The sequence below is a fragment of the Symphodus melops genome (genome assembly GCF_947650265.1).
Source record: "Symphodus melops genome assembly, chromosome: 4".
Lineage (NCBI taxonomy): Eukaryota > Metazoa > Chordata > Actinopteri > Labriformes > Labridae > Symphodus > Symphodus melops.
The window spans coordinates 23,837,685-23,860,429 of record NC_136694.1 but is presented as its reverse complement, the minus strand read 5'-3'; the positions used below and the strand labels follow the sequence as shown (position 1 = coordinate 23,860,429).

Sequence of the window (22,745 nt, the reverse complement as noted above, 5' to 3'; positions counted from 1 at the left end):
CGTTCTCGTGCTCTATCGTGTTTGCTCTTGGCAGCTTTTGGCCTCGTAGTGTTTTTTTTTAATTTTTATCTTCATTACTATAGATCATTAAAAAGGAGATTGTATCATTTTCGATAGGTATCAAAAATATTGAAATTTTGATAACAATATTACGACAAAATCAGAAGGAAACAGTTTTCATATCTTGATTACTTGAAAGGCAGGGTGAAAGCTAACTATCAAAAACAGACAGAAGTTCCAATAACACATGGGTTGGGGGATGTATTATCTCCTCTGGAAAATGTGGAATTTCAGAAAGTTACAGAAACTTTCAGACCCCCAACCCCACTACTTAGATGGAGAACTAACCGAGGCGATGTTCTGCCAGTTTACTGGTGCCTTTTGGGTTGTATAGACAGATTGTGTTGCGGACGGAAAGCGCCATAAAACTAGTGTCTTTAGTTTCAGAATTGATGTGTCAAGCTCAGCTAACCTAGCCAGCTGCTTGTGGTAACTTCCCATTAACTATAATGATACGAGAACGTAGTCTGAACCCACAAGATTGTTGAGAAAATCTAAAACTCTTTTCTTAAGATCTGTCTTATGTTAAATATTCAAACAATACACTGCAACCAACCTCACTATCACCATGGTCCTGCAAAAATGAGACCTGACAGCAATCTATTGGCCTGTTTTTTCTTGCGTCATTAAAGTGAATGCATGTTTCAAATGACCTCAATATACTGGAAATGGGGTAGAAGTCTGTAAATACCAGTTGAACCAATAATAGAAATAGAGCATTATTTATTAAAATAAGAATATGGCAGCTTTTCCATGTTACATCAGCAAACACTTTTTCATGACAGAAAAGTTCTTATGTCTCAGATTAGGCATAGCGTTTTGCAAAAAGCATTTCTGACTGGCTGAAAATTCAGGTAACTGAACTTAACATGTGGAAGAAGAAAAATACGCTTCAGAATCATGAACATTCAATCACCCTTTGCCTTCTTTGGTTTAAGTAAAATTAGGTTTTTGAATAAGAACTTTGAAATAATTAAGATTGAGGTGTTTCTCTATCATTTGGCTAAAATCTACAGTCAAATTAACCTTTGCTGCTCCTGTCACTAACTCTTGTGAAGGAGCTGCTGTTAGAGTCATTATAATGGTGATTAAAGCAGAGCTGTTGGGTAATGAAGGTATTAGCACATAGGCATGTAAACACATAGATTACATATCAAGTCGTGTATAAAGAAAAATATTGCCATTTCTTGCATGTTTTTATCTCACTTGTCACGGTCTTCTTTTAATTGTCACTTTTCAAAGCAATTTAGAGTTTTCCCTCACTTCAAAAGATCAAATTACATTTTTCATCCCTTTTTCATCACTCTGACAGTCTTAACTTGTTTCATTTTTCCTTCTTAGATTATTTTTCTCAACACCTGGGCGAGTATCTCAATGTACTTTCAGCTCTGGAGAGTCTGAATATCGCCATTTTAAAGGCTATGGATAAAACTAAAGAGGTAAGTTTAGTATTGCCTGAACTCAACTTTAGACCTATAAAGCTAAGCCTACTCTATTCAGAGTGAAGACAAATGTGTTTTCAAACAAGTACTGAGGCAACAAGTCAGCAGTTTGTGCCACAATACCCTGGAGGGTAACTATAGCACACAAATGGAGGCGATAAGCTACTGTATCAGTTACCTAACTGAAACAGACAAATAAGCTGACAAAAGTTAAAAACACTTCATTCACACACATCTGCATCAAGGGTTGACTTTAAAAAAAGTCTAACATTGTGGGAAACATCATAAGCTTGATGTTTTATCATGTCTTACAGTAAAGCTACAGTGAAGCTACACCATGAGATTGTTTTGCGGGTGGGGGGGGGGAAATGGGAAAGTTGGAAACAGTTTGTCCTTGGCAAAAGACAAAAATACTTTCAATGATCTTAGCACAAATTACATCCATACATGAATGTGATAGAGACGATGCTAGCATACAACATAAAGTTAGTACCGTATTTTCCGCACTATAAGGCGCACCTAAAAACCTTAAATTTTTTCAAAAACTGGCAGTGCGCCTTATAATCCGGTGCGCCTTATATATGGATCAATATTGAGGCGCAACAGGTATTGCAACTACGGTAAGCAGCCGCGGACGTAGAAGAAGTAGTGCGCGATGCATGCTGGGATATATAAAACGGCGTTTCATTCGCGTGTTTGTGTAAAGACCCTGAAATGGCTCCTTCTAAGAGACACGCTTACGACGCAGAGTTTAAACTCAAGGCGATCAGTCACGCAGCAGAACACGGGAATAGAGCAGCAGCGAGAGAGTTTAACATCAACGAATCGATGGTGCGGAAGTGGAGGAAGCAAGAGGGTGAGCTGCGCCAAGTAAAGAAGACTAAACAGAGTTTCCGCGGGAACAAAGCGAGATGGCTGCAGTTAGAGGAGAAACTTGAACAGTGGGTTGTTGAACAGAGAGCAACAAGTAGAAGCGTCAGTACAATCACTATTCGAATGAAGGCAACAGCGCTAGCACAAGAACTTAACATCAATGAATTTAGAGGCGGTCCTTCTTGGTGCTTTCGGTTTATGAAAAGACGTAATCTCTCCATCCGCACACGAACTACTATTTCACAGCAATTGCCAGCTGACTACCAAGAAAAGCTGGCCTCTTTCCGCACATACTGCAGAAACAAGATTGCTGAAAAAAAGATCCAGCCAGGGAATATCATCAATATGGACGAGGTGCCACTCACCTTTGATATTCCTGTGAACCGCACTGTGGATAAAACTGGAGCACGTGCGGTGAATGTTCGCACCACAGGGAATGAGAAACACTAATTCAGTGCTCGCCGTCATGGAGGAAAAGTTCCTCTCCACTGTGTGAGATAAATGTTGCACTACGTGTTTTACCTTGCTGTTGTTAAAAGATAAACCGTGACACGAAAATACCGTACTAATACGGCAGAAAATAATAAAACAGTTGTTTATTCAACTTTAATCTGACTGTTTTCATCATTCAACATTTTTCATTGCAACATTCCCTTTAGCGCAGCACCGTCCAATGGGTGCATAACCCAAGCCTCTACTGTAGCGGTGCGCCTTATAATGCGGTGCGCCTTATATATGGAAAATACGGTAATGTTGTCAGCCTACTTTTGACTGAGTTCCGCTAGCTGTTTTGCAGTTTATGTGCTAAATTCAGCTGACGTGCCAGTGGTAGCTTTACGTTAATTTATTTGTGTTCTCTAAGGAAGTTACCAAGGTAAGTTCTTCTAGTAAGACAGTTATTTCTTGCTGTGGTTAAAACATTCATGCGCCGACAGTGCACACGCAGACCCAAAAGATAGCCTTCATTTCTTTTTCTTTCCTTCCTTCGATGCCCCTTAAAACTTGAACCCAATGTTTACAGTTTCTATTTAAAGTGTATTTAAAGCATACGTTTCCATGCATGCTTTTATTTTACTCAATGTAGTAATTTACTGTCCTTGTCAGTTTAGGTTTAATGTTGACTTGTTGGCTCAGTATTTTGAATATCTGTTGGTTTGAATCATAGTGCCCCTGCTAATGTTGATATTTAAAATGTTCCAAGATCCCAATGATTGATGTTTGACCAATTTGCATAGCCTAACATTTTGATATGCAGTAATTACATAATATAAATTCAGCCGAGAATATATTTTAAGGGGCCTTCGAGTTAACAACCAGCAATCAGGGATTTGAGGTGAAACGGAAAATAAAGTACAGCAGGTCTTGTTAAATAAGAAGAGGAGATATGTGCTGAATAATTATGCATCCTGACTTAATTAGATCACTGTGCTGCTCTTTCCTGGCGCTTCTTTAAAGCTGTCGAAGGTGGGGGAAATCCATAGAGACTTGTGCAATCGCTAGTTAGCAGCTGTTGCCTGTCACAGAGTGTTCCGGACTGCTAATCCCAGGATGCATCTCCAGGAGAGGCTAGTTGTCATTTTAAGTTTTGACAAAGAACTGCTGTGCTGTTACTTCATTAGCATCCTATGTGAATTAGACTCCTCTGAGAATTCATAATCACAATTGTGTTTTGGGCTTTGAACGTCAATTATGTCTCGTATGAAGTTCCTCCACCTTGGAATTTGGATGTGCTGAATAATGCATGTGTTTTTCAGAATGAATTAGCCTTTTTAATTGCTGCTGTCATACTTTTCCCAGGTTCTTAAAGTTGTTTTCTCTGTGATATCAAATCATATCTCTTGGTATCTGTGTTGTCCGTCTTGACTCTTGCTGCGACCTCGCTCACCATGTGTCATCTATCTGCCTGTCAGGAGTACCAGGGGTCCAGTGTGCTGGGCCAGTTTGTCACCAGGTTCATGCTCAGGGAGACGTCAAGTCAGCTGCTGTCCCTGCAGAGGTCACTGCAGTGTGCCATGGAGGCGGTGGAGGAGCAGAGCAGCCCGGCACCGTGAGTTCTGTAATATGACACTAAATGAACTGTTTGTGCATATTTAAGATATTGCAAGTTCTCACTGCCAAGCCTCTCTTGGGTTTTAAGTATCGGAAGCTAAAGCTACCCCTCTACTGTCATTTTTTGTCTCTAAGGTCAAGCTAGGTATAACTTATATGCAAAACACAATTAGAATGGCTAATTACAGCCAAATGATTTCACTTTTTTTATTTTTGTGTTTTTTTCTACACGCTTGCCCTCCCAACCATCCTGAACATTTTTTTAATCCTCATTTAGTGGACTTCAATAGCATGTTAAATATTAGATTAGATTAGGATAGATAGATAGCTTGCACCACTCTGTACTTCACTATATAATAGACCTCATAATAGCCAGCTGATCATTTGGAGTCAATGAACCACAGATACTGTAGGTGTATGTTGTTAATCAGGTTTTTTACAGTGTTCTGGCTCGAGTTTGAAGACTCGTGTAGAGAATGGTACAATAGTTTTACGGGTCACTTTTTCATGTGGCTTTATAGCAAATCTATTCATAGCTTAGAAAACACACATTCAACACTAAACTATGCTTTATCCGTGGACACTATAGAAGAGAAAATAATCCTATGTTGTATAACCAGGAATTGTTTCATGTTATTCAAATAAAAATGTTGTCAGTGAAGATCAGCGGTTCTACCTCAAAGAGCTTTCTTTCAGGAAACGCCAAACAGCAGATAGCTTTGAATCTGCTACAGTCTGATCATCGTGCAGTTGCCTCAATAGAATGTCGACTGCTTAAGATTCAGTGTTTCTGTCATAGAGCTGAATACTTTAATTACATTTAAGAATAAAAAGCACTCGCATTATGTTCACCATTTATAGATTTGGTTAATCACTGTGCATGAGTTGACTCATAAAATTGTGTAACTCAATCCATTTCTTTTAATTGCAAGAAAAACCTGACCCTCAGACAGTTTTCTATACATTTCATTTTATCAGACATCTGAGCACAAGGTTTCACTTGTCCTCCATGCATCGCTACAGAAAATCAATACAGTGAAACAATTCATCAAGGACATATGAGAAAATCTATCTCGCCACAAGTCGATATCATGACGGATGACTTTCAAACACATTCAAGTACCCATTCACATCCAAAAATAACAGTTTTTGTGGCCACCAGATTCTGTGATACAGCTTTGCAAGTGTTGCACTGCGTGTGTCAGGGCTCAGCAAAGCTCTCCAACCCCCCCTTCCTCCATCTGGGTGCCACACTGGTATTATTGGAAATAATGGAACTGTGAGGGCCAAGGTGAATTATTGAGAGGGGACTAGGGGAGGGAGGAGGGGGAGCAGAAGGAGAAAAGATGATAAGCAGAGGCATTGAAACACAGAACGAGTGAGTCACGGAGAGAAAGAGAACGCGTAAGAAAGATGATTACGAAAAAGTAAATGATTGGTGCAGAAAGTCTGAGATGAATGGGGGGGGGGGGAAAGGAGAGAGGAGGTGTACAAAAGGACATGATTGGGAGCCTTTTGGCCATAAATAACTCTCTTAAGATGGTTTAAATGGGTATAGATTTTGGAAGGAGAAAGGAGGAGTGTGCGGGAGAGGTGAGAGGGGCAGAAGGAGAGGTGTATTAAGCTTGCAGCAAACCGCTCACTCCTCTCCCTCTGCTCTCCTGCAGTGGGTTTGTGGCTGTTGCAGTGGCCTTTGGGCTCAGCAGGAGAAGCTCCTAGCAATGCGCTCCCTCGGTGCTGGAAGCATGACACTGCATGCACACAAGCAAGCCACACACGCACACTTCCGCAATCATACATACACTCGTGTAAAACAAAGAGGGGAAGAGAGAGGGAGGACACTTGCAAGAACAGCAGGAACATGAATTTGTTTGGACATTTAGACACACGGAGAATAGACAATGGCACACACGCACAATCGAATCACACACACCTGGTTGTTGGTGTGTGACCCTCTTATGACCACACACAGACTTGCCCTTTAGCCGTCTGCTTTTACAGACAGCAGACACTTTGTCTTTTATGTCAGGGTGGTGTGTGTGTGTGTGTGTGTGTGTGTCTTTGTGTGCATATGTGTTTGAATATCTGAGTGTGCAGTTTCAATCCTCTTTAACACCCAGCCTGTGGGTTAATAAGCACTGGTGCGTGTCCGGCCCTGTCCTAAGTGTTTTCACCTCTATTCCAAGACACTTTTTGTTTTGTCGCTTGCTCTCGCATCTTCGAGAACGGAAAGCTCTCTCTCTATTCTCTGTCTCTCTCTCTATCTCTTTCTCTCGCTCGCTCGCTCACACAGACATTACTGTAACCTGTCTCAGCTCTGATTTAAATCGATTATTAATACATCCTTATTTACCTCCCTTCCCTCTCTTCTCCCCATCTCTTCCATACATTTCTGTCTCTCTTCTGCTTTGTTGTAGCCAATTTTCTCTTCTTCATTTCCCCCTGTGGCTGCCTCTGTCTGCTATATATTCAATTTCTGTTTCACTTCTTCCCCCCTGATACAATCCTCTGACAGTAGCTGTCTCTCTCTCTCTGGTGTTTGTTTCCCCGGGTCTCCTCCGCTGTCATGGCAGCAGAGAGGTAAAGGCACCCGAGCTGACAGTAGCAGAGAGGAGCGGCAGGCGGTGTGGTCGCAGGCTCCATAATAACCTGTGCAGGTCACCATCAGATCCCTGCTCTGGCATCCTGACCACAGGTAAGAGGGATATCATATTAGAAGCTGTTCTGGAAACAACAACTGAACTTGACGCCTTACATTTCAAAATCTTAATGAAGAGCGTCTGCAGTGCAGCATTAAAAACGAGGGCTTACAATACAAGTTGGTGATCATCTTTGTCTTCATCAATCATAAACCGTACAGAAGATTTACGACGTGACGGCTTCCTAAACGCTGTGTGCGCTGAAGAACACTAAGTCAAGAATCATTTACCCCCTTGAGAGGTAGTGACGGAAGAGATACAGGAGCGAGACAGTTTCAGGAGATCCAGAAGTGAAGCTTCGTGAACACGCACGTCTGACTGTATCTTATACACAGTATGTATGTGTGGAGCGCCAACTGTGGCGTGCTTCAGCGATGCGATCGACGAAACACAATATGAATTCACAGATTGGGACACAGATTGGGACACCAATATTACCAATGAACGTAGGCTACAAATGTGACGGCTGAGCTTCGTTGTGCAAACTTTTGTACAAAAAGCGATATATCTTAAAAGGGCAACTCCAGCTCTAGATGACATCAATATGGGATTTGGCCTTAACTTTTATTCAATGGGAAGAGGTTTAGAGGGTGTATACAGTAAATTTGAAGGACAGAAAAAAGCAATATACAAGTAAATCTTCTTGTACTCTTTATTTGTGATGCTTAACCATAAGCCCATTGTTTCTTACTGAGGTAGAAACAGTTGAAATGTTTTATGTTAGCGACGGAATTCACTATCATATCGGGGATTTGACATTTTTATCAAACATTTTTTCTACACCGAAGAATAAAAATGGCACACGCTGCATACTATTTTCCAGCAAGAGTTGCTGGCTGCAGGCTTGTCCTATGTGTGATTGACACGCTACAGCACAGTGCACATTAGTATTGTGCTGCAGAAACACTTCACCCAGTGCTACAGAATACACAACATGTGTTTTCTTTGTCTGAGGGTCACTGTTGTGTAACAACAGCACTCTGCCTGCCTGCAAAGGGCTGCCTATCAAAACCCACTCACCAACAGGCCACTTGAGGTGCTCCACTTTTAAAAGTAACTATATACACAAAACGTAAAAAATGTGTTGAATAAAAATGTTTCCAAAAAGGATGACTCAATGACATTTAAGTTTGATTTCAATACTTTCAATAACAACAGAGCTGCACAAATGAATCAGCTGTATGTCTTCAAAAGAAGAAAACATCTCAACAGGATGATTCCTTTTTCCTTATTTTCATTTTAGCCCACCCTCCAACTTTCAAATCATACTGTTTGCAAAAGTTCAAGAAAGCTCAATCCGACAAAGCTGATCTAACTTGGTTTGCGCATGTCCAAAAATCCTAAATTCCAAGGAAGTCAAGTGGCGAGAGTGAGATTCAAGGCGATGTGTTTTTACATGCTCTTTACAGAAGCTTTTATAGGGAGGATTGGTATCACATACAGACAACATGTCACTCTGCTATGTGCACTAGACAGATTTTGAAAGTTTTATGTTGTTAGTTATTTTTGTTCAGCCTCCTTTGTTAAACCTACCTTTTTTTTGGTACACTTCTGGGGAGGCTGAAGCTCAGTCAGTCGTCTCTCAACCGGAAGGCTTTTCTTTATTTTTCCAGCTCCTGCAGCAACATGTCCAATGTGTCCTTGGGCAAGACGCTTAACCCCGAATTTCTCCTGACACTTCCTCTGCGGCATATAAATGTGTGTGAACGGGATTAGTTACTTCTGATGGTCTCTTTATATCCCAACCTCTGCTATCATTGTGTGAATGGGCTGGTGTGACATGCGGTGTAAAAGCACTTTGTGTAGTTAGAAGACGAGAAAAGTCCATGTTCCCGTCCATATTAGAATTGCCTGATGTCACCAACATTATCCTTTAATAGAGTTATTAAAGCAGAAAAATTATCAGCACTATATTTTTGTTTGATCATATTTCCTGGACTTGTGAATCCCTGCAACATTCTTCTTGGCAGAATGACAAAACACTGTAAATTGACCTTTCAAAGGTTTCAGTTATTAGTTTGACAACTCTCATTAAAACAAGTCAGTAATGACAAATTGTCAGCCAATGGTGGAGGAATCGTGGTCAGTGGCGTGAACAGATGATTCCCATCACTGTCTTGTTGTCCTTAGTTACAGCAGCCAATAGGATTTCTCTTCGGCCTTTGCACCAACAAAGATCACAGGGACTGTTTTCTAGAGACAATTTCAGAGAAATCTTTCATTTCTTTTTACTGTCATTGATTGTTCATCAGATATTTAGCCAGCAGGGAAAACAAATTGACATTTTAAATGAGTATATTCACTCAGTTTAATCAACAGTTAGATTTGCCCTTCAAGGCAAAAATAATGTTTTTCTCTAAAGTTTTCATTATACATTAAACTTTTTTGATGTTCGTAAACTAATTGTCTCTATTTCATATGTCGAGAGTATCACAGCTTAAAGTCTGTCTGGACATGACTGAATTGCGTGAAATCGATCAAACACAGAGTAAAACTCTCAGCTTGGATCATTCTGATGGTCGTGCTTGTGTTGTCTCCAGGTGTGAACGTGGAAGATGGAGAGAACTGGTGCTCTCAAATCAGCCGTCTGCAACAACTGCTGGATAAACTGGAGTGTCAGGTGAGAAAGGATTCCTTCAGTGTTCTTTACATTTTGTTTGACTCCAGTGTATTTATGTAGATGCACCTCATAAGTCAAGTCAGCTGGGCTTAAAGTTTTCCATTTTTGCAAACTGCTTGATTATCTTTATGTCCAACCTTCTTTTTTTTAATATGGTCACTTCTTACTTAAAAAAGGGAAAACAAGGTTGAAAACCGCTTAAACACAAAACTTCAGGACGATGTAAGGTATTCAACAAATCATTGGGTGACATGGATCACTTGCATTTACTGGTACAGGATAATGCAAGCCTGCCATCAAATTACAAAAAACAGTATTATATAACAAGTGAAAAATTATGCAGACAATATGAGAAATGGAAATGTGTGACGCATTAGCTTTTCAAATGTGATTTCATTTTGGAGCACAGAATATTAGCTGATTCGAGAAATGTAATTAACAAAACAAGGCACTGTTTTCGAAGAAATGCAGGCCGGGGTAGTTGTAATCTAATTTTTGAAGTTGTGATACCAATCTGATACCTGGGATCTGGGTATCTGCTGATAACGATACCAATGTGACAGCAGTATTAATTCAATAACCTTTATTCCTCACTGTGCGGATGAGAACAGGAATGTTTTATGTGTGAGGCGACGTCAGGTTTTCCCAACAGTGTGAAGCAAAACAAATAAACACCCATAAACTGGCTCAATTGTTATCACAAGCTGCCGCACAATCTGTACAACATTTGCAGTAGCATCACTCACCCTCTGTCAAGATATGCATGCATTGTATGCATAGCATATGTGCAAAGACGCCTAAGTTGTGTGCTCCCACGCTGTCATGACCTTTTCATGTTGTGAGCCTTGTCTCTCAGAATATCATACATTTCTGTGAACGGGTAAAGCACTTTATTGATGGCAGTTGAAATCAAGTCGCTGGTGACACTGTAGGTGAAAGTTTTTAGCTTCAAGCATGTTGCAACACACGTCACAGCTCCAGGTGCCTGCGGTGAAGCTCTTAGCTTTCACATCCATTTAATCTATTGATGATAAATGTGCTCATATGTTCTTGCAGTGTTCAGGCAGAGTGCTCAAACATGTACCCTAGTTAGCAGTCTTTGAACTATTAGCTTTGCACTTATGTCGAGTAGCTGTGGAAGTTGTTCGCACAGCAACATGACATAACTCCAGATTCATTTGCCTTTCTTGTCATTTTGGCTCAACCTAAGCAAATGTACATGAAGTACACGTGCTAACCGTAAACACAGAATAGCATAGAGCAGAGTTGTATAGAACGGCCTCATGGATTGGCCCATTGTGACCAATAACTGATAAACTTATTAGAGTCAGTGCATGACTGATATCTGATACCATGATAGTAATGATGCATCTTTACTGCGCACTGTCTACTTGTGCAAATATCTGTTCACCTGTGCAAGCTCTACATGTGAATTATTAGTTACATAACCTTTATTATAGTTTCAGCTGTGATGCAGATAAAACAGCACCTGCTAGAAAAGAAGTATTTTTTGGTCCCATCAATTGATGTTGTGCAGTTTCATTCAAGTTTGCACTCAAAATGAAATTCAGAGCATGCTTGTTTGTTTCTCTCAAAAACAACAAAAGAGGCACTCGCAGCCGGAAAAAAATCAATGTTTTTGTAAAAGGAGCTGTGCAGATCTATGTGACAAAATAAAGCACAGTCACCTCTCTCATCTCTTAGTCTGAACTCTGTGAACCATTCAATACTACGATTCAAAAACCTTTTTCACGCTCTCCTGCCCCATCTTCTGCTCCATCTCGCTCTCTCTCTGTTCTTTGCTTTATTAATTTCTGTTTTTCCCATCTTTTGATGTTTATTCCTCCACTCCTTTTCAGCCTCTCCTTAAGCAGTTTTCCCTCTCTTGTCCTCCGTTTTGTCAACCGAGGGGGGCTCAGACTGCAATATCAAGGCAATTCATAACCTGCAGGATGCTCTGAGTGCAATATTATCCCTCACACCTCCACATCACTACATCACACACGCACACACACACACACACACACACACACACACACACACACACACACACACACACACACACACACACACACACACACACACACACACACACTGTCCATCTCGACCTGTCTGGTCTCTAAAATGTTACAGAATGAATTTTCTTCCTCAAAGGTTATGTTCCCTGTATACACAGACACACACACACACACACACACACACACACACACACACACACACACACACACACACACACACACACACACAGACAAGCATCTATACACAGACGCACACATGCATACACAACCATAACCTTTCCTAGTTCCACTCTGTGTTATTACCTTTACTTATTTCTGTATTCATGACATCTTATCTTTATAGACTACAAGCTGTATACTGTTTGCCCTGCAGACATGGGTTGCAAGAAATAGATATTGTGAGGAGAATAACATCTGTTCAATTGAACTGTCCAATTTTCATCGACATGCCAAAGTCTGGCTATGACAGACTTGATCAGGCTGATACCACAATATGTCATTTTAGGCTTTAGGAAACACGAGGGTGTTACTCAGTAAATGGATGTAACCTTTAAAGACCCTCATAGAATTTGTCTTGGAACAATATGATGAAAATTGATCAAAAACATCAAAGATATTCCAATATAAAAATAACATAACAGTAAGTTTTAGGGGCCCTGTTTCTGCCTACAGCATGCAACATGAGTGCCAACAGGTGAAAATGTCTGTGTGCAAATGTGCTCGAGTCTTTGGTACTCTGCACTTTTACCCATCTGTGTTGATAAGATAAGCTGATTGTTATTTATGTAAAAAAAAAAAAAAAAAAAGGTTTGTTTTTTTTAGCATTGCTGGAAAAGTATTATGCAAGCAAATCAGATTACATTTTATGAAATATAAGGTAAAGTTTTAGCTTTTGCCGCAGTCTTAGTAAAAAGTATTTAAAGACTGAAGTTAATCAGGAGTAAGGCTGAATATTCCTTAATGGATTCTAACGCCTGTTCCAATGCTACTGAATGACTGACAGACAAGACACTGCCAAAACAGTGCTCACTTACATTTTCCAAATGAAAGTTACATGATTGACATTAAAACAACATAATGACATTAGTTGTCAGAAAACGCATACGGGTGTCTGTTAGCTCAGTTGAATTGAGTATACCATGTACATGCAGTCCAGGATTCAATTAACACCCTCGGCCAAAAGAACACGACTTACACATAAACACAACAAGACCTGGATGGTTGGATGGATGGATGTGGATGGAATGATGGATGGATGGATGGATGTGGATGGATGGATGTGGATGGAATGATGGATGGATGTGGATGGATGGATGTGGATGGAATGATGGATGGATGGATGGATGTGGATGGATGGATGGATGGATGGATGTGGATGGATGGATGGATGGAGATGGATGTGGATGATGGATGGATGTGGATGGATGGATGGATGTGGATGGATATGGATGGATGGATGGATATGGATGGATGGATAGATGGATGGATGGATGTGGATGGATTGATAATTCTTTGCAGGAAAAAGCAAGACATCAAAATTTCAAAATATTTTTAAAAAAGTGATTCAAGAAATTAATTAAAACGTTCAGTTTGCAAAAAGTATCCAATGTGCAAAGATCTTCAAATGGTTTAAAATAAACCCCCAATATAAATATGTATATACAATGAGCAATGATATGTACAAAAGTATGTATGTATAAATGTGAGCACAAACTGTTCTGCACTGTCCTGTCCTTTCCATTTGTTTTTCAGAGTCCCAAGTTGGAGCCACTCAAAGAGGACACTCTGGCCAGCACATACAAGTCTGTAAGTCAGCACTGACACTTGAAATGTCCCTTTTTAAACTACATGAGGACACATGTGCATAGTAAAGCCACTTGAGAAACACCTCTCTGATGCTACAGCTAAACATAGTTGATGGATAGAAATACACAGATTCTTGCAGATTGAAGAATAATTAGATTGAACTAAGGCACAAAACAAACCTACACATGGCCCCATGATGTCTAAGGTTGCTTATTACCACAATATATATATATATATATATATATATATATATATATATATATATATATATATATATATATATATATATATATATATATATATATATATAAAACATTTAACCTCTTTTCTCAGCTTGGCACAGCAATCATTCTTTCTTGAAATGTGTCTTACTCGCGTTTGTTCACTGTCCTCATTTTTAAATGTCAAGCAGCACCTACTGTATCTGTTCTTCATGAGCCAAGTAATACCACAACCACCTGTACAAGCAGCTCTAATCTCTTTTTATGAGTCATCCTATAAACCCTCAGTGCTTCTTGAGGTCTTTGTACAGTAAGCCTCAAAGTAAAAAGCTCACAAAAACCTGTTTATGTTCATCATCTTGCAACAAAGGAAAGAAGTCAGGTGTGATTTGTTTGAGTTTTGACATTTAGTGCAATACGGAAAAAAATAATTATCCACTTGTGAGGTGTGAAAACACCCACAGACAGGTGAGAGGGTAACTATGGGAACAATTTTTTTCAAAGCAGTTTTAACAGTTCTAATCATTTCTGGTGTGGTTGTTTCCACACTGTTTTTTTTAAGGATGTATGATTGTTTTTATTATTCAATAAAAGTGGCAAAAACAAATCTCCAATATCTCAAAGTCAAACCTACACAAAGGTGAAATGCATCTTTATTGCTGTTGGTTCAAGTCTTTTAAACTTTGTTGTGTTCCCAGTGCTGATGCAGCGTTGCACTGAATTGTTAGGAAAGTAAAGAGGGCAGCAGATTGATGGGAGTGTTTGGGGACCATTCCAGGCAAAGGACCTTAGTTCAAACCGAGATTTCCCCGAGGAGGACACTGACACGTTCGGGCATACTGATTGTGCAAGGAAAAAAAAGAAAGTTCTATCATTCTCAAGTGTCTTTTTCTAAACTCTGTGAGTAGCACTAGTGCTTTGTAAAGAAAGTAAGTGTTTAACAGACTCCTACAAATGATCATCATTGTATATGTGATTGGTTTTGCAGTTTGGTTTTCGTTCAAATCACTCAACCGAAACTGCAATAAATCTTTTTCTAGAAAAAGTTAAATATTATTTAGATTCGTGTCCTGTTGTTGGTGCAGTTTTTCTTGATTTGAAAATGGCATTTGATACGGTTGACCACCAAATGTTATTGTCAAGACTACTAAAATTCAGTTTTTCAGAGCAAGCTATTCTTTGGATTAAATCATACTTGTCAAATCGAACAGATTGTGTATCAGTCAGCGGTATCAAATCCCCCCTGACAGTGAGGTTGGAGTCCCTCAAGGTTCCATTCTTGGACCTATTTTGTTCTCTTTATACATCAACTATTTGCCAAATATCTGCATACGCTCAGCTTTATGCCTTGTAGATGTACATGAATTTAAATATCTTGGTGTCACCCTTGACTCAAATTTAACTTTTAAAAAACATGTTAAAATTCTGTAAAACAGTAAATTTAAAACTTAATAACTTTAGACATATAAGATCGTTACTCCCAGAGAGGGTTGCAAAAATGTTTTCTCACATAGAATATTGCATCACCAACTGCTCACTGGCCAGCTTAAGTACACTAAAACCAATAGAATCTCTCTTCAAAAATGCTGTAAAAGTATTGGATAGGAAATCCTTTTCCACTCATCACTGCCTTATTCTCAAGAGATACAACATTTTAAGTTTTGATCATTTGAAAAAGTTTAAACTTGCTTGTTCTGTATATAAGATTCTGCATGGACTTGCTCCACCGCCTTTGGGTGAGTTCATTATGTTCAGATCCAGCACCAGTGGGAGAATAACCAGAGCCCTCACTAGAGGTGACTGTACAGTACCACACAGACACACAACCTTTAGTAATCAGGTGTTATCAGTCAAAGGTACTAAGGTCTGGAATGAGATTCCAGCTCCAATAAGAGACTGTACCACGTTTAGCACCTTTAAAGTCAATCTGAAAAAGTGGCTGAAAAGAAACCAGATCTGTCAGCACTCATTTTAAATTGAAGCTTTTATGTGTCTTCTCAGTGTTCTTTGCTACTGTCATTGGTGTGTGTCAGTTGTCCAGTTCTTCTATCGTGTTGTAAATCTTTTGTGTATTTCTTATTGTGTTGTTGTTATTGTAATGTAATGTGTTATTTCTTCTGACCTGCCAGGGACTGCAGATGGAAAGTAGCCGTTGGCTAATTCTGGCATATTTACATTTATGTTCTTTAATATGCACTGTTCCTTTTAAATAAAATCAAGAAAAAAGGAAGTAAAAGGCCAGTCAGCTGCTCTCATTAGTAATCCCACAGTTTGTAATGCAGGCAGGAAGAAAATGCCAAAGTGAAGATGTTAACAGAGAGGTGCAATTTAACTTTAACAGATGATTTACGTAGTGGCAGGTTTGGTGGACACGCAGGAAAGAGTGGCAGGTGATAACAAATAGAAAAACACACACACATGGTCCAACCGGCTCTCGTCAAAACCACTGACGTTGGCAGCGGAGTTTATGTTGACGGAGTGTTGGAGAAAGAAGTGACCTCTGCATCAGTCGTCAAAATATGTGGAAGAGTAAACGTGTGGAGTCCAGTGAGCCGCGTTAACACCAGCACTTTGATTACGTCTGCTGTTGCACTTATTTTACGTAAGCAAAAGTGTCGGCGTCGCACAATGACGTCAATCACAGGAGAGAAAAAAAACTGGCGCACAGTGTGATAGGAGAACTCGGTAGAAAGAGTCAGTCGTGTAAGCTAGTGGGTGAAAAGTGTATTGTGCATGTGTTGGGTAGAGAAGGAAGACAAAGTAACCAAACAAGGCGCACACTAAAAGGTGGCAGCTTTTACAGTGACTGGGCGCATCGGGCCCAGGTGCTCTCAGGCAGGCTGAATCGATAGCCACGCCTACCAATTACACAAACCTGCAACACAAGAAAAGACATGGTACAACTTAACAAGCCACAGGCCCGTCAAAACACATAATCACTGTAATTTGAGTTTCTGAAAATCTTAACAGCAGTACCAAAGGCCAAAACCAACAGAAAAAGCTACGTTATCAAAAATACAGATACTTGTTTTTCTCTTGAAAAGCCAGGTGCTTAATGGGTCACCTCCTCTCTGTCCCCTGTCTGTCTCCTGTCTCTCTCTCTGCCAACAGAACATCCTACTGGTTCAGAGGCAGATGTCAGTGACCGACCAAGATCTGGACAACTTCCGGAAAGTTCTGAAAAGCTACATCGATGCCACCTCGGCCCACTCTGACAACCTGCAGTGAGTGTTTGCTTGTGTTAAAACTGATAAACACGTGTATGTGTTTATACATTGCATCAGGCTGAGGCAACTTTTGAATTATTGAGGCAATCCTGAATCAAGGATTTAGTTTGTCAGCTGTGAGAAACCTGGCGGGTAAACTGAGGGGGGGAAAGGATGGAGAGCTGCTGCTGATTTCCTTTTTCATTAATGTTTCATCATCTTTGATCCTCGCACAGTATGGCAGCTTTTATTGTGGCCCCAAACTGTGGGACTCTTAATTCAAAATAACAATTTAACATTTTATTAATTATCATAAAAAACAAACATTCTTGTCTGGGTTAATTTTCTTTGAATGCTTCTTTTTGAGAAGTTTTTCACCCTGCCTAGTTCTGACATTTCTTAGAGGATGAAAACTTTTGGTGTAATTTATCCTCAGAGTGTAAACTGGCCTTCACTGTGTATCCTCTTCTTACCCCACTCTACTTTTCATCCCCATCCTGCTGTCAGCGTGTCCGTTCAGAAGCTCCCGGGGAAGTCGTGTTACATAATGTATGAGTTCTGGCAGGATCGCATCTCCTGGATGAGGTCAGTATGGTGTGTGTGTGTGTGTGTGTGTGTATATAGATGTGTAGGTGTGTGTGTGTGTGTGTGTGTTTGTGTGTGTGCGATATTGGCAGACTGTTTGGCATTGATAACTTTCTGATAAAAATGTTCCCCACAAGTGGTGATGAACAGATGGACCACCTCTCATTTTTTACACACACACACAAACACACACACACACACACACACACACACGCACACAAACACACACACAAACACTTTGAAAATGTAATAACATTGACTCCAACTATAACCAATCTAAGTTTCCTTAGTAAATCATTTCTGTAGTAGAAAAGAGACAGATCAGTAGTAGCATGGCAATGATTAAAAAAAAATGAATACAAATTGTAATTGAAAATAAATTTTGTTGTTTGCAGCTGTAAAGTTGTTTAAATCATAGAGCATCATTTGTGCAGTATTAGTTTAAACGCATGGAGAAATCATCAGAATATAACAGTAACAGAGATTTCGTGTCATTCTAATGGTAGCTAAGAATATTGGGAAAACATTACCCGACATTACATCCTTACCTCCAGGTTGCTACCCTATTTGTGTGAAACACTGGGCTCTGCTATTAAACCAATTTATCGTAAGCATGAAGTAGGTAACAATATTCTTAGTAACATTATTTTACTGTCCATGTAGTTTCAATGTGTTTCCCATCATCCACTTTTGTTTTTGACCCCAAGAAGCGACATTTCAAAAAAGAACCGTTAAACTAAACCGAGCGCGAAAATTGTTCATCACTTTGATTTTTTTGTAAACTTTTATCCAACAAGTGCCATGCCATGTTTTGGTAAACACTGTATTCCAACATGAATAAAACATGTGATCACCGTATGTGGAAGCAGCTGAATGTTTGGCAGTACTTCCAAGTCCAAGACAAATTTCCAGAAGGGGACAATAAAGTGTATCGTATCGTATTAATTCAGTCAGATGTGATCTTTAACATGATCTTTCTCAAAGCTCTCTATTTTTGTTCACAACAATTCTCTTCTTTCTGTTGTTCTGTAGCTACCTGCAGTCCAACAGCAGCAAAGACTTCCAGCGCTGCGTCATTGACATGCTGGAGGACGCCGAAATAGTTTCTACTATGTTGCTCCCAGGTTGGTGTATATGTGTCTGTGAGTGCATTTACACAAGGACAGAAAGTGTCGGTGAACAACATAATGAAACGTTCAAAAACATATACACTAGACTTAAATGTCACTTTGAAATAATTCTCTTAATTAATTTCTTATTCCTTCTTTATTGTATTCAAGACTAAAAACACCTCCTGATATTTGTCTGTCAGCGAGATTGGACCACAGTTTTTGGCACATTAGGGAAACATTACTTGGCTGCTGAGATGATGCTAGAAACTGTGACTACCCCAGTCTCCCTGTTGGTCCATTACCTCTGTGATCAGTCATTTCTCTGCTGTTTCAGAGTCCTTTGTGATCACACTGTGCTGGGTCAGTCAAACACAGCTTAGCTAACCCCTGCCTGTCAAAAGCAATTTTCAGTTTGCAAAGAAAAAAAAAAAAAAAAAACTTTTGAAAAATCGTTTGGCCTGAAAATACAGTTCAAGTATCATATATAAGGATCTTCTTACATTCATTACACGTTGCATGCCTGTGAAATTAAATATTGACTCCTTGCTTTGACATCTCTGTCAGTAACTTACCAATCCTCCAGTGCAGCCTGGAGGTACTTTTCAATGATTGAATGTAATTAACACCAAAGTACAAACAGGAAATTGTGCTTTTTTTTTATCATTGATGTGCTCCCATTATTCATGTTAGTCAAAATCCCTGCATTGAACTTTAATGGGATAATATGTACATTTTATCCCATTATTAACATCAGCTGTTTGTTGGCAAGCTTCGAAAAAAAAGTTTCGAAAAAAAGATGTGCATATCGTCTCCGAACATTATGATTCATGTGCGCGCAGCCTGTTGAAGTGAACTGGTTCTGGTTTGCTCGTGTTGCACAAGTCACATGTGTTATAAAGGTGAATTGAGGGCAAAAACACACAATCTTCATAATTTTCTTGCCTGAAATCAGCAAGCAGTAATCCTTCTGTTTGGCAGAGTGACATCTATGTGACGCAAGTATCTCAACTGTACGTCATGGAGGACGTGAATCACTGCAGAGCAGGATTTGACTTGACTCCTCTCTGGCTCATCTTGACATTTGAGTTTCATCTGCTTCAGAAAGTCAGAGCATTATTTCATGAATGAGAGGAGGGTCGTAAGATGCCTTCCAAAAACAAATCAACATTTTAAATGATTTAAGATTCATTATTTGACCCATTATTTCTGAAATGATGAACCAAATAAAAATGTATAATTATTTTAAGGCTGCTGTATTCTTTTATGTTGTTCTGAAGCAAGTCTTTGGATAGCCCTATTTTGTGACCCTGCCCTGTCACTTCTACAGACAGTTGGCGTCAACAGTCGCCTGCACTGTTGTTTTGTGACCCCTGAGTTAGGCAATGCTATGAAGCCATATTGATATTTTGCCCCATATAAAAACTTTGGATGATTACAATTTTGAAAATTGTATCAACTTGTCATTTAGCGAAACTGACAAGAAATGAAGATGACATTAAATCATGAACCGAGAATGTAACTCGCTCTCACTTAAAATGTCTTTACTGTCACTTCATTGTGAGCGCCCAGCTGATCAAACCTGAGGAAGCGACAGGCGAAACACTCTGCACACTCTCTCACAATAAAGTGACAGTAAAGTCATTTATTCATGACACAAAATCTAAATATTCATGATGAAAATGTAACAATAAAATACTACTTGGAGAGATGAAAGATGTAGTGAAGCTTGTAGCCTTGTTCCTTGTGTTTTCTTTCTCAGGGTGTTATTGGCAGTGTAATAGCTGCTAAGCTGCTTTCACGGCTGCACTGAGGCATCCCCTGTTTTCCTCCGACGGAGACATCATTAGTATGTTATTCTGCTCTGAGTCAAAGATGAGTTTGGCTGCTGAGGAGGCCACAATGCACTGATTGGGAGGGAGAGGAGTTTATGAGGTGCACATCAAGAGCGCAGGAAGAGGACGGATCTGGAATCAATAATAGAAAAAAAAAAAACCTCAAACATTCATCTGCTCCGAGCTGCAGCTATTAGTATCTGTTCCACTGACGGATTCCGACGGATTTTTTCCCCTCTGAAAGATCGTAGCACAGCAGCAGCCAAGCGTTTAAAGAATGTGGTTATTTTATAATCATCTCTATTTGATGGCCAAGAATCTCCTCATAGCTTCAGCAAATGCCATGCTAAGACCAAAATAAGGCAGAGGGTTAAATATAATTTAAAATCATGCAGAGGGTTTGAAAACAGCACACGACCTTGTTTCATGTTTCTAAAAAAAAAAAAACGATTCTCCTTTAGTTAAATGCTTTAATTGCCTCCATCTTTGAAGGAAATAAATAATTTTTACTGATGGAAATGTTTAGCTGATAATTGGAGAACTGGAGCTTAATCAAATCTAAATTGGATTAATGACTTTTAATGTGCTCTTGACTCTTCCCTCATGAGAGGGACTTCTGCAGTGGATTACTCTTATTTCTTTTTTTGTTAGCTAACTTTCTCACTCTCTCTTTGTCTGTGTTTCCGTAGCGTCCTGGTGGATTATGACTAACAACTAACCCCTGGATGTCACATCCACTGCCTACACTGTCACACGGACAAAGACACACTGGCGCTTCAGCCTTCCCACCCACACGCATGCACAGAACACATAGACAGAAACACACGGACACACACATGCGCAGAGGAATTCAAAAGGCATCCATCCATGTGTTTGAAAGCAACAGGAGACTGAGACAATGGCGTCATCCAGCTTCCTCCAGCAGCATCCTTTAATGTTCCTCTGACTACGAATGCTCATTATTGTGCCGCTTGTATCAAAAGGGTTAGTCGCACCCTATAGCCAATCTATACACTTGAAAGTGAGGGATTCAGTGCAACGCAAGAGCAATGTTATTGAAGTTTTTTTTTTTTCTTTCTTTTTTCTTATAACTCCATCTATCATTTGTGAAATCGCCTCCTCTCTCATGCAGTGTTTTTCCTGATAATTATGCCAGTGGAGAAACCACCAAGACCACGCTAGAATAGGCCACTACTGCAAATCCAACTGTAATGAAAACAACCATGGCAGTCGTGTTTTGTGCTTTTGATAAGTTGTTTACTGTTGAATATGGTTTCAGAAGAGCGGAGAGGAAGAGGAGACGAAAGGTTACTGCAGCTGAAACATGCATGCTGTTGACTGTGACACACTACCTTTCTATTATGGCTGTATATGCTGTATTATATATACTGTAGCACTGTTTTTGTTTCCTGTAGCTATCCTACTGTCCTGTGCATAGAATGCCAATAAGAGGTGTCATCAGAAACACACCATCTGCCCTGACTTGAATTTAGTGCTCGATATAAAAGTGGTCAGTTATTTGTAGTTATTTAAGTATCTCTTAAAATAATGTGTATTTAAATGGGAAATGACTGTTTGTTTTTGTTTTTCTTTGTTTATTTGTTTTTCTTTGGGTTTTTTTTTTGGGGGGGGGGGTATTGTCACACTAAGTTATAAACTTTAAATATATTTAATGTATCATGTATTTATTTTGATCAGAGTGGGCTTCATGTGTAAATAAGGAGGATGTATTCATATTTCCGCCGTGGTTTGGTTCAGTATTGTATGCCACCAACTGTAAACAAACTGAAAAGCAACTTTAATAAAAATCGTTAACAGCTTATTGTTGTTTGTTTTGACAAGTTAAAAAAAACTTTATCTTCGACAGGCATTTCTTATCCTGATGACCGTTAGTCGATGCTATACTGTAACGTTTTTATGTCGTCAGCTGGGTGATTTCGAACTCCCTCGTTCCAAGATCGGAAATCAGTTCAGCAGGGTTCTGGTATACTGCAAAATAACGACCCACTGGCAGTAAAACTACATACTGCTGATGAATGTAGCAGGCAGCAGTCAGAGGATACGTGCAAAGAAGGAACACAAGGGCGAATGTCAAAATAAAAAAGGTCCACACAATGGTAGTAAAAATACAAAACTAAACAAGAACTCATGACCGCAAAGAAATGCACTTCTCAAAGTGCCTCACTTCTTAATTAGGCAAAATGCAGAATGATTTTGGACAG

The 22,745-nt window shown here is 39.6% G+C and overlaps 1 protein-coding gene across 2 annotated transcripts in view; it reads left to right on the top strand.

Moving 5' to 3' along the window:
• necab3 (N-terminal EF-hand calcium binding protein 3) overlaps window positions 1-21,411 on the top strand; it is a 39,836-nt gene extending 18,425 nt beyond the window's left edge. Inside the window, exons 5-13 of one of the 2 annotated variants that reach the window (XM_079341100.1) lie at window positions 1,402-1,499; window positions 4,286-4,422; window positions 6,998-7,119; window positions 9,664-9,743; window positions 13,514-13,567; window positions 16,900-17,012; window positions 17,502-17,579; window positions 18,612-18,703; window positions 21,213-21,411. In XM_079341100.1, the coding sequence (XP_079197226.1) occupies window positions 1,402-1,499; window positions 4,286-4,422; window positions 6,998-7,119; window positions 9,664-9,743; window positions 13,514-13,567; window positions 16,900-17,012; window positions 17,502-17,579; window positions 18,612-18,703; window positions 21,213-21,241 (803 nt within the window). In that variant the 3' untranslated portion in view covers window positions 21,242-21,411. The remainder of the gene's footprint in view (window positions 1-1,401; window positions 1,500-4,285; window positions 4,423-6,997; window positions 7,120-9,663; window positions 9,744-13,513; window positions 13,568-16,899; window positions 17,013-17,501; window positions 17,580-18,611; window positions 18,704-21,212) is intronic. The other variant, XM_079341101.1, reaches the window with a different exon arrangement.
• The last annotated feature ends 1,334 nt before the right edge of the window (window positions 21,412-22,745 follow it).